The 12,416-nt window shown below is 39.9% G+C and overlaps 1 protein-coding gene across 2 annotated transcripts in view; it reads left to right on the top strand.

Annotated features, from left to right (window-relative positions):
* The window catches only part of ldlrap1b (low density lipoprotein receptor adaptor protein 1b), a 32,715-nt gene that overhangs the window by 17,396 nt on the left and 2,903 nt on the right, over positions 1-12,416 (top strand). For both annotated transcript variants that reach the window (XM_054796511.1, XM_054796510.1), the window contains exons 3-8: positions 1,960-2,072; positions 5,116-5,230; positions 5,739-5,811; positions 8,591-8,686; positions 10,261-10,394; positions 10,782-10,816. In XM_054796511.1, the coding sequence (XP_054652486.1) occupies positions 1,960-2,072; positions 5,116-5,230; positions 5,739-5,811; positions 8,591-8,686; positions 10,261-10,394; positions 10,782-10,816 (566 nt within the window). The remainder of the gene's footprint in view (positions 1-1,959; positions 2,073-5,115; positions 5,231-5,738; positions 5,812-8,590; positions 8,687-10,260; positions 10,395-10,781; positions 10,817-12,416) is intronic.

Raw genomic sequence — 12,416 nt, forward strand, 5'->3', positions numbered from 1 at the left:
GGTTTGATGTGTTGATGTTTTTTTCCTTCATCGCAGAATGTTTGCCGAGCATTTGGAGCATATGGCCAAATGTCCTTCTCTGAAATAAGTCCCACACGATTGACGCCATGTTTGTTTATAAGTGAGGTCAGCGGACGTTATGACCGGCCATTTGCAGCATGTCACAAATTGAGTGCTTGACTTGCTCCCACTAACCCACCTACAGTACAATAAGGGTGATCTTATAAGGGTTATCTTGACTCATTGGAGCTTTTTTTATTGTTTATTGTATCTATTTTTTTATGTTATTTGATTTATAATTCATAATTCCTCATGTAGGACCGCACCCCTAATAAATACCCTTACCACAGTGTGAATCAAAATTGAACGTTTTTATACTAATACATGTGTGCACGGCTCAGATCAAGGGTACCCTTTGCTGTCTTCAACTTCACTTGAGTAGTATTTGAAATTGTTGTTCTAACAGTGTGTACTATCCTTATCACTCTTGACATTTATAGAGTGAGGAAGCTTACCAAACCATAAATTAAGTCTGTTCATGTTTTTATTTTGCGCTAGCACGGCTATGTTGTAAAAAAGTGTCTATATTTGGACATTGAAATGTTACATGTAAAGTATGTCTACTTTTGTTGTGAAATTAACAATATTTTCTCTGATAATTTTGTCATGATTTCTACTTAGAATTAAAGAATGATGTCTGAAATTGGTTTCTAATGTGTTTTATTCAAATATTCTCGGTGTAAAAAAAAAAAAAAACTGTCGTGTAATCATTAGTGAAAAGTACATTACCTTCGTGTGCCTGCCGATGAAAATTTTGAATAACATAATTCCATGGAAAAACAAACCCCATGATGATTTAAAATGGTATATATTCATGGAATAATTACTCAACTCTGCAACTAAAATTATTTTTTGTGTATAAAAGAGTAAAATAAGATTATTTGAGCAAAAGTCTAACACAACCAAATTTAGTGTCCGGCCCGTGATGTACATACACTTCGAGCTCACAGCCTAAATTGCGTATTGCTAGTAAATATTGAATTTGAAAATAAAAAGTGCCTTCTTGGGCCAAACAAAACTTGTATCCTTCCACCAGTTATTCCCCAATTACACGTTCAGCAGCGGAATGTGTCGTCGTGTCCACCATTTTGTGTCAGCGTTATGTACATTTAGTCACGATTTCGGAGAAGCAGTATCATTGAATTCGACAAGCAATTGGCGGTTTAACAACCATTGTCAAGTCTAAGGTAAGATTTTTTCATTTTTATATATATTGGAGAAGATCTTTATGCACTTTTAAATGATTTTTTTCGTCGGGTGAGTTACAAATTTTGTTTATCGAGTGTTGTATGTGTGTTGTATTGTTCTCTGTAACATAAAACAGTAGTGGGGTAATGTGTTCACAGATTACAGAATGGCAAGAAAGTTTGTGTGCCACTATGGAAGATGTAATGTACATAACTCAGTGTCCGCATATGATTTTTGCCATATTTTCAGAGCTTTAACTCAAGATCTAGATTTGTCACTTGTTTTTATTTACTTTATGATACTCTCTCAAATATAAGTTACTTTTCTAACAAAAGTCAAATCTATGCAGAGATAACAGCATAAAGTGGACACAGAGTTATGTACATTACATTTAAGAGAGTGAACTTCGGAGGGTTGCTATGGGAAATGGAAGATGTCTCGAGCTCTGGTATGTTGGGTGTGTTTTTGCAATGTTTGAAGTTTGTGTTGACAACATTACCGAGGTCTATCCACGAGTTTGAAATTTTACCCAAAATATAACACTTGGGTACCCTTGATCTGAGCCATGCACATGTACATGTAATTTCTTTTTATGTACTGTATTTCCACATATCTCTTGCGTTTGATCTTAGAAGTTGTTGTAACGTAATTTTATTTGACTGTCTCTCTCGTAAATTCCATATTGCTTATACCTGTCTGTCCTTCATCCAGGCCAAAGCCAGTGGAAAAAAACTCCAGAAAGTCACGCTAACAGTCTCCCCTCGTGGAATCATCCTTTACGACAGTGCCTCCAACCAGCTGATAGAAAACATTTCCATTTACAGGTCAGACACTTCTTGACATGTTCTGAATTTATGATTCAACTGGGCGGTGCTGGTTGTTAAACACTTTCAGTCTTGATCGTATTCCTCACATTTTTTTTAAATTTTTTTTATCACATGCCTATACCCATGCGTCACTGGATCATTGTGAAGTATAAATAGGTGTGGCTCTCAATGCATTTGTGTGGGTCTCTTAGCTGTATGTCTCTCTCTCTCTGTGTCTCTGTCTCTTTCTTTCTGTCTCTTTCTCGGGAGCCGCACAACATGACACGACACAACACAACATGACGTGTGGCTGAAATTTAGCGCAGGTATGACTGATTGACAAGCACACATCCTCTCACACCCACGTGACACACACACACAAGTAAAACATTCCTACACTTCTCACAGAAAACTCTCGCCTGCCTCGGCCTGCATGACCTACTGTAGATGTCTTTGTGGTAAACGTTGAGATGCGCATCTAGATCTGGGTTTCCCCTAGAATTTTTTGAAGCTGTGATGGTGGGCTGCATGGGAGAGCGGACTGCAGCCGCTTTGTTGTGCCACTGCTGTGTCTGAATTTTTTTTTATTATGACAAATAACAATTTTTATGCCCTATGTATTTACTCACTTATTTAACTTTTTTCAACAACCAGCAGAACATGAACCGAGAACGTTGCAAAACTGTTAATTTAATGGCAGTTGCTGAGAGCACTTACAGTGAACTGAGACTCTAAAATATCAAGCCTCCTTTTGTTACCTGACCTATTAAGTCAAATAGTACTATGTGACTAGCACAAACCTAATTTTAATTGGATGCTTGTTTTAGAGTAATATGCATACATAGAAAATGAATTGTTGAATAACATATTTTTGTCAGTTCAAAATAACACAATTAAACTATTAAACAATTTAAATATTTTTGTTACAGAAATAGAATACAGTATAAAATCAGAGTCCAGGTTTATGAGAGCACAGGTGTATCCAATTTGCGGCACTAATAAAGCTACTTTGACCAAAGAAAGGAGAGGTGAGCTATTTGTGCAAACTACGACCACAATATCAACTTATTATTAAAGTAATAACTCTGGCCAGTAGAAATAGAACATAGTGGTAGTAGTGTAGTGTTAAGGTAGAATTGTTGTTTATTTACAGAATACCTGTATGGCATTTCACTAGCTTGTTCAGGGATACCTAATGTTGTATGTCACTTTGGGTGTGGTTGAGAGAAAACTTTCACCCTTTTTTTTTGTTTATTTTTTCAATTTCTGATTTATTATTTCTCAGACTATTTTGATCTCAATTCATGATGGTGTTAATGCCTCAGTTTAACATCATTTATCTATCTTAAATCTGCTATCTTAAGTGTTGGGATTTGTCCAAGTAACATTTCACTCTGAAAGGAGGACCAAGACAGAATGAGAAGCATCACTTCACTCAGCCTTGGGCTGCGATCGAATCAATCCAAGTGCATCCAAACCACACTGTGACATGACTTCGCAGTCATTAACAGCTTGACAACATCTTGACAACATGAGTACAACTTAGAATGGTCCTGTATTGCCTAGGTTCCCAAAGTGGGGCACACATACCCTCAGGGATAATAAAAATGAAAAACAATTAGCGCCTACCACTCGCAATTACGAGTGTGCCTGAACGCCTCACGCGGCAAGGAAAACAGCAGAAAGGAGACACAGCACTAAGTTGATAATTGCTCTATGTGCATCATATGACCAAATAAGTAAGTTTATTATTTTTTACATTAAGAGTGTTAAATCTTGAATATTTCGTTTATATTGGTGTTCCAATCCCTGCACGGCACAGCGTGAAAACCTGCCACTGTGAGGGGGATTCTCCCCTAAAATGAGGCTTTATTGTTGGTTGTATGTATTTTTGTACTTCAGATACTGCTTTATGATGATTATTAAACATACCCTTCAATTTGGTATTAAATTAAGATGCAGACCATAGCCATCGTGAGTGGACAAAAAAAGTTATGCTTAAATTCAACTCATTCAAACGGAAGGGTGCCAACATCAGACTGGAATAAAAGATATGTAGGATGATTACTTATCTATTTATCAATGTTCATGTCAAACTTTACCAAATGTAACGCAAAATATTAACCAATTAATTATGTTCAGTATTTCAAAAAGAGATGTAAGCTGATTACTTATCAATGCTCATGTGAAACTTGTGACAATGCAAAATACACATTTTTGACCCAGAATTACTATAAAATGAATTAACCAATTAATTATGTTCAATATTTCAAGTTAATAAAGATAAAAAGCTGTATGTGTGCAGGAGTAGGTGGTACATGGCTTCATATCAAATGTCTGAAGGGGTATGCCACAGTAAAAAGTTCAGGAACCACTGCTGTAGTGCAAGTTATCCAATTAATAGTTGTGCTCATCAACCTGGTGTTTTTTTTTTTTTTATTGCTTGTTACATAAATATTATCTTCCTTTTAGGTGTCTTTAACTTCTTTTTTTGCAATACATGTCAAGTGGAAGGCAACACTATGTGGCTTTTTATGTATTCCGCCGTGTCCTCAACACTGTGTGAAAACATAAAGCAGCTTGTATCTCCCTTGCCATCACCATTCTCCTCCCTAGATATACCCTAAGAAGATACCCAATAAAAGAAATTGATTTGACTAGACACCTCATTTTCAAATGCCCTCCATTGTAAACATTTGCTGCTAAATCTCTGTTGAAAGTATTGGGCTTCTGCAATCATTAAACTACTCCAAACTTTTTCTCCTGTGGCCTTATTGATGTACTTTACTTCATGCACACCTGGATAAGTGTGTTTGTGATCAATGTACACTGAGGTTCACAGCACAGACGAAGGAAACATTAATTATCCAATTTCCTTTTATTGTTTTAAGTCTCCTCATTAAGATTTACAACACATGTGGAAGGACGTTTTTGGGAGTTTTTGTTAAATGCTGAATAGTAGCATTAGATGAAACCGTTTTAAAGAAGTTACTAGCCAAGCTTAAGGGTTTTGTCAGTGCATCATGACTTTCTATAAAGCTTGCAGTTTTGTGTTTTTCAGAATTTCTTATTGCACAGCAGACAAGATGCACGATAAAGTGTTTGCCTACATCGTCCAGAGCCAGCATAATGAGACTCTTGAGTGTCATGCCTTCCTCTGCACAAAGAGAAAAGTGGTAAGCAGTTCAGACATTTTGTATTCCTTCTATGCAAGGCAATCACATCAGTTGCTTTGTGGAGGCTCTTATGTGTAAAAAAAAAAAAAAAAATCAAAACATGCAGATTGTTGTTGATATTCTTTATAAGAACCGCACTCTCTCTTTGAACCACATTAGGCATGCAAATTTTCAATCAGGAGAAAGATGAGGGGGAGAACATGAAGGGAGGAAAGGTTGTCATCATTTCCTCCTTCCCTAGAGTCAGCCACACCTCTTCCTTCCCCTCACTAATTTAGTTCTTGCCGAAACGCCACGTAGCTTTCCAGCTACATAAACAACAGGTCTTGGTGACTCTTCTTCCTTCTAGCGGTCACTTCCTCTTTTACTCAAGCTATAGCTCTCTACCTTGACATCCTTTCTATACTGTGTACGAAGAACCTAGAGAGTTAAGAGGTTTTTTTTTACCATAGTTCAAGTTTGTCTTCCTTTAATCATTTCCCTCTCTCTGTGTGCCTACTCCCAACAGGCGCAGGCGGTAACCCTAACTGTGGCTCAGGCTTTCCGAGTTGCGTTTGAATTCTGGCAGGCTGCCAAGGAAGGTACGCATGGTTGCCCCCGACCACAAGAGGAGTGTGACGGATGAGTGGAAACGCCCCTCTTCTCATCCAATTCCTTCCCCCACTTTGGTTGTACTTTTTACTTAACATATGCATTCTTTTTTTCTCCCCTTGTATGCTCAAAGTACGAGTTTTGTATTGGCAACGTAGAGCACCTACACAAAGTCAGTCACAGTCTGCGGGCTTAAATAACATTTTAAAGGCACAAAATATTAGAAACAGCTCTTAGTGTGATGCAGTAGTGTTAAAAAATAATGCAAACTACAACCACAATCTTACACATATTGTTATGAGTACCTCTGACGCTGTCAATTATTTGTATTGTGTAAACACACACACAACACTCAAGGTTGACTGATCCAGCAGTTAGATATGCTTCTCGTGGACTAACAATCATCCACAAACATGAAGCAATTGCTCTTTACTATGTTCAAATTATATTTTTTAAAGTCTATTCAGAGTATCGACATGGAGGAACGGTAGGAAGGAGCTAAGGTTATAGCCTCAGGCAAAGGTGGTCAGACTATTGTAAATCTGCCGTGCTTCCTTTCTGCGGAGAATACAGCTTAGCTGGTGATTTGTCCTCATTGTTTATTTATAGTTTTGTTTTTGTTTGCCAAATCATCCAACCTTTTCAGACTACAACAAGAGCACAGGCGCATGTGCAGGCACCGCTGTGGACACAGCAGACAATCAAATTGCTGTGTAAGGAGGGTGTCTCACACACACACACACACACACACAGCTTGCTCGTTCTTTTCACACAGCTCAGCAGAACATTCATGTAATTTACTGCATATGTGACTTCATTTTAGATGATTGGTGGCGAGGAAGCTATCATATTTGTATCGCCACTTCTTTCCGTCTTAGTCTTTTAAATGTGCTGCCTCCGAGGGTACCATTTGAATTAAGTGATCAATTGTTCTGTTCGTGTGCATGACATGCCTGCGGAGGGGGCATGTGAAGAGGAGAAAGATGGGGATAAGGAAGAGGAGGGACAGCAGGGAAGGTTAGATGTGTTGGTATAATAATCTGAAAGGAAATTTGTGTGAAAAGAGTCAGTGTTTTCTGATACTGATACTCACTGGTCTCATCTGCAGGCCCATCCGTCCATTTTCTATGCCATTTGTCCTCATTAGGGTCGCGGGGGTATTCTCTTTGGGCAAGAGGCGGGGTACACCCTGGACTGGTTGCCAGGCAATCACAGGGCACATATAGACAAACAAACATTCACACTAACATTCATACCTATGGACATGCATGTTTTTGGAATGTGGGAGGAAACCAATGTACTGGGAGAACATGCAAATCCAAACGGAAGATGCCCAAGCGCAGATTCAAACCCAATCTTCCTGATCTCCTGACTGTGTGGCCAACATTCTAACCACGGCCCTCATCTGAAGGCAATCTTATTTATTCAGTCCTTCAGGAGACCACATTTCACCCCGCTGTCGTCTTCTACTTTGCTGGCTAGAAGTTTGTGTCATGTGGATACATTACCATTTTGGAGATTGCTGTCATGGGAAGAGTGCAAAGTGTCTCACTTTTTTTTTTTTTTTTTTTTTTTTTAAGCCTTTTTCTCACTCATTTCTGTCAGTCTGACTGCTTTATTTCAATATATTTTTTCACCATTGTTTAATACTTCAGTTTTATCCAGGAAGACCTCATTCACGCATCTGTTTTCTCTTACCTCCATTCTATTGAAAGAGAATTGTTGCTTACTGGTAGTTGGCGACAGAGGGGAGAATATATGTTTTTAAAAATAATATATTTAGTGAGTCAGTTTCATTGAAGTTTCAAGGCCACTGAGGATCTGAGCAGGAAAAGGCTTTCTGTTGAAGAAACACAGTAGGCAGGCAAACACTTCCACCACCCACAGTGGTTCTGCACAGGCGACCACATGCTCCTGACCCACATTCCTCTGAATATTACAGCTTCTGTCATCTTCAAAACATATGTGCATTTATAGAATATTCACCAAACCGACTTCGGCTGACTCAGAACAGGCATAATCTTCCGCTGGAGTTCAGTTTGTTGCAATCAAATCAGAACCAGGACCTCGGAAGACGAATATGTCAGGCCACTATCACTAAGCTGCTTGGGCTCATGGGACAAGGAGTAGAATGCAGCCATGGGGTGTTTTCTTGTACTTGCTGAGAAAAACACTACTACTACTGATACTCTCCTATTTAAGCATTTGTCTTAGACGTTTGAGTGTCGTGATCTCGCTAGACTGATTGCTTTAACCTGTTAGGCTATCCAGGTCCAGAGATTGGTGTTGTATGCATGTAGTATATATTTGTAAGGATGGGTACAGTTCTAAAGAAAACAAGTAAAGAGACTGTATTTTATGGGATCCATATACAATACCAGTGAATCAGTTGTCCTTGGTAATTGTGCTGTGATTCAAATTCATCATAGCAGATTAGAATAATTACAAACAGCCCAGACAATTGGGATGATTGCCGATTGCCTATTTGATTTAAATGTTGCAGTTGCTATTGCATTAAAATGTTATTATTTTTGCAATGCAGTGCCTCTCAAGTAAAGCTAACACACAACCCAATAATTATGCTAACCTTATCTGCCAATTATTCCTACTGATTTGTTTAACCCTATAACTGTTTTATATGAATATTTGGTACATTTATTTTTCAGCGACTGGCTGAATTAAGTCACAAAATTAATCATGCTGTTGTTACAACCCTGCTGCGTGCGTCTCTGTCCTCACCATTTGGACCCTTGTGATCCACCCACCCAGAGAAGGAGAAGCGAGTGAAGTCTGGTTCAGATGGTGAAGGAGCCAACAGCTCCCATTCGGACAGCTCAGCAAGCCTTGGCAGCCTGAAGGGAGGAGGTCAGTCCTGTCACCTAACATCATGCTGCCTTTCAAAATGAGTATTCAGCCGCTTGTCAACGGTTGGCTTCCACTGAGGATGGAGGTCAGCTGACAGCCTGCATCTTCTTTCTTCTTAGCTTCATTGCAATGTGCTGCAAATCACAACCGAGTTGAATGTTATGATTGCTGGTATTAGCTGTTATTATTCTTTCATTTGGAAAAATACATGACGACGGCATACAGTTTTCTTTATAAATCACACAAGTGGCTTATGTTACTGTGATCTCATTGTTGAAAATGATCCTCCACCCCACCCCCAATTATTCCACTAGCTGTGTCTTCTACATAGGAAGTTGTTGACATCTCATTGAGATAGACATCCTTGAAGGTCATTAGCTGTGGGTATTGTCCAGGCTGAGATGAGGCGCATCCTGCTGCCAGTGGCACAATGGCCGCACAGCCATTTTGCTGAGTGTGTTTGTGCATGCCCTTTTGCTGTCACACTCTGCACATCCAATACTCGGTGCTCACATTTTTCCTGATTCATGTGATAGTGGAGGGTGTGGAGACATCTGACAGCATTATCTTTGTAACCCTCCCTCCAGCCAAATGGCCCACAGCTAGAAAGGAATCTAAAAAATTCCGTCCTGACGCTATACTTGGGGCTGTGCCGCTGAAGGCGTCTCAAAAAAGAAAGCCTATAGGAATTTTTGGGTAAAAGAGGCATTTGGATTCTACATTATGCGCCTGAGAAGACTGTGCCATTGGGCTACTAGTGAAAAAGATTCTTGTACTGTAAATACCATTGGCATAATTACATGGTGTAAGCCTTTGTGCGTCTTAAATGGCAGAGACTGAAGACAACGCTGCATTGGAGCCATCACAAGGTTATATTTATGCACCCTTTACTTGGCCAGATCCCACAACATGCCACTGAGTCAGGGAGACTCAGGATTAGCGATGTTGCTCGTGGTGAGTCAGCTTTATCCATGAGACATGACACTCTACTCTCTCCCGGCACCTTAACAGCAGCTGGGTGTTTATCTGCGACCCACTTCCACTATAACACATATAAGATCCATCATCATCCAAAGTGTCATTTCTGTGACTGTGCTGACAGAGTAGAAAGTTTATGAAATGGCCAGGTCAGGAGGTCACCTAAGGATATTGAGTTTTGACATTGAGAGTTTAGCTTTGCAGTACTCTACAATGTTAGCATTAGAGAGAGCATGGAGTTTTTACTGTTCTCGGTGGACATCATTAACTGAAAGAGCATTCCCAAATTAGGGTTGACACACATTATTGACACATTAATCACCAGGCAAGGCCATTATAAGCACATCTTATTACAGGTCAGTGGTGTCAACTTGGCGTAGTGGGCTTCTTCCAACCTTCCATAATATACAGATGGCAGCCTCAATGAGATACATTTAGATGCTTAATAGGGAAAAGTGAACTTTAGTTCACTTTGAGTTCTTGAATGGACGCTGTTGTCATTGTTGCATGAAGCCAACAATGATACTTACAGTATATATACAAATACCTGTTAAATGTGTAAAATTATTCTTTTTGTGTTTGGTTTTGTTTTGCAGATGCATCCACAACAAAACTTCTGGATTTGGCGGAAGGGGCCGACGTAGCTTTGGTCCACTCAGGAACAATAGAAATGGAATCAAATCCCTTCACGGTGCATAATCGTTCAACTGAGAACAACAATACTGTATGGGTAAGAGTGGACTGGTCAGTCACTTTCTGCTGTAAAGGGTTGATAAGATGGAAGACAGGAATGACATGTTTGAATGAAAGACAAACATTGATTGATTGACCTTATGCAACTGTGTACCTGCATGGGGCGGACAATTCCTTGTTAAGCAGAACCTTGTTAATAGTTAGCGTTTCAGAGGGAGAGAATAGATGTCACCAGGCTCTACTGCTACTTTACTGTTGAGAATGGAAAGAAATGGGAAGTTAGTGCATGCCGGAGAGTAGCTGGACTATTAGCCACATAACATATCTACTGGAAGTGGACTGAGTGGTAAGGTAATGAAAATAGTAGTATGTGTAGACATAGTTACCATGGTTTAGAAATGAACCATTGTTTTGTGTCTGTCAGGAACTCGAGGACGGTCTGGATGAGGCTTTCTCAAGGTAAGCAGAAATCATGTCTGATTTTTTACTTTTTTTAATGTTATTGTTAGCGGCTGCATAGATGTTCTTTATCTGACTCCCACCAACAGGCACGGCTTGTCTTCCCTCGACACAGTTGACACCTTCCCTAAATCATGCTGCTTTTGTAGCTTCGCTTACCAGCATCTCAGACCCACATGCTGATTTCATATTCTGACACCCAGAAGTAGAAAATAACAGAAAATAAGACCTATTAGAAATACTCACACGCTAGGATTGGAAGAGTTCTTTTTTTTCCTGGACATTATACTTCCAATGGTAGCTATTTGTTCTTATAAAACCATTTCCTATGTGACATAGTGCAGTGTAACAGCCGTATTTCTTTATGCATTCATGTTTTTCTAGGTGGTGAGATCAGTCAAACATTTCAATTGTGCATATTGTGCCTTACAGTTGATGTTTAATGAAATTCTTCTTCCACCTAGTGGGTGTTGTTATAACTGCATTGTGTTCAAGGACTTCCAGAGTTCAGATACAGTGTCATTTTTTGAAGTGTATTGTTCCTGTACTGTATTTGGCTGATTGGAATTTGCCAAGCTCACATACGCCGTGCATAAACTACTGGAGTCTCAGCAGAAGTGTGTTTAACTGACCAATTGAGTCTGTATCATTAGCCCTGTCACAGGTGTTGGTGTGGTCAGCTGCTTCTGCATGGTGCATTTGTTTATAGCTGTTTATTTTAGACCACCATGAAGACTCACTGAACCCTCATTAGTGCATGAATTTCCCCTGGGTGTTTTGCTTTCATTTGGTGAAGGGAGGAGGCTCCACACTTTGGGTAATGACACATTTCCAGGCAATTTTTTTGCTCTGTTAAAGGGTGATTGTCTCCACACACTGTAATTACACTGCAACATTGTAAATCTCCTTCTCTGCATTTAATGAGGATGCTCCTTGCATGAAAACAGATGGATCTATTATCAAATTGAAGGTTGCTTTAGAGCCATGTTGGTGGTTTTGGCCATCAGCATGAGCTGGTTGCACTGAAAGTTGTTGTTGAAGTGTTGAAGTGGCTCCCCTCATACGGTTGACATGCTGGAGAGCTCGTGATACAAATCATCCATTGCTTTCATGCCACATTGTCCTGGGCATTATAGTGGCTATTACTTAGAGTTTAAGTGTGTGTCCAGCTTGTCCAGTGTCCTCCTGGCTCTCACTGTCACAAATGCCTCCAACTGAGTGCCGATGAAGTGTCCTGCTTTCCGGATCAGTGTCCTGTATCAGACACTCCAGCAGCTTGCTGCACATGTTGAAGAGCCTAAGCTTCCTCAGGAAGTACAGTCTGCTCATGCCCTCTTTGTAAACTGCATTGCTGTTGTCCTTCCAGTCCAGTTTACTGTTCATGTGGACTCCTACGTTCTAGTAGTGGTCCACTGCTGCCACCTGCCGGCCCTGAGTGGTGATGGGCTCCACTGGAGTCATCTTCCTTCTGAAGTCGATCACCAGCTCCTTGATCTTGTCCACGTGCAGGAGCAGGTGGTTTTCCTGGAACCACTCTACAAAGTCAGTGATCAGGGTCCTGTACTCCACCTCCTGTCAATTTCTGCAACACCTGCAGCTG

The sequence above is a fragment of the Dunckerocampus dactyliophorus genome, chromosome 13 (genome assembly GCF_027744805.1).
Source record: "Dunckerocampus dactyliophorus isolate RoL2022-P2 chromosome 13, RoL_Ddac_1.1, whole genome shotgun sequence".
NCBI lineage: Eukaryota > Metazoa > Chordata > Actinopteri > Syngnathiformes > Syngnathidae > Dunckerocampus > Dunckerocampus dactyliophorus.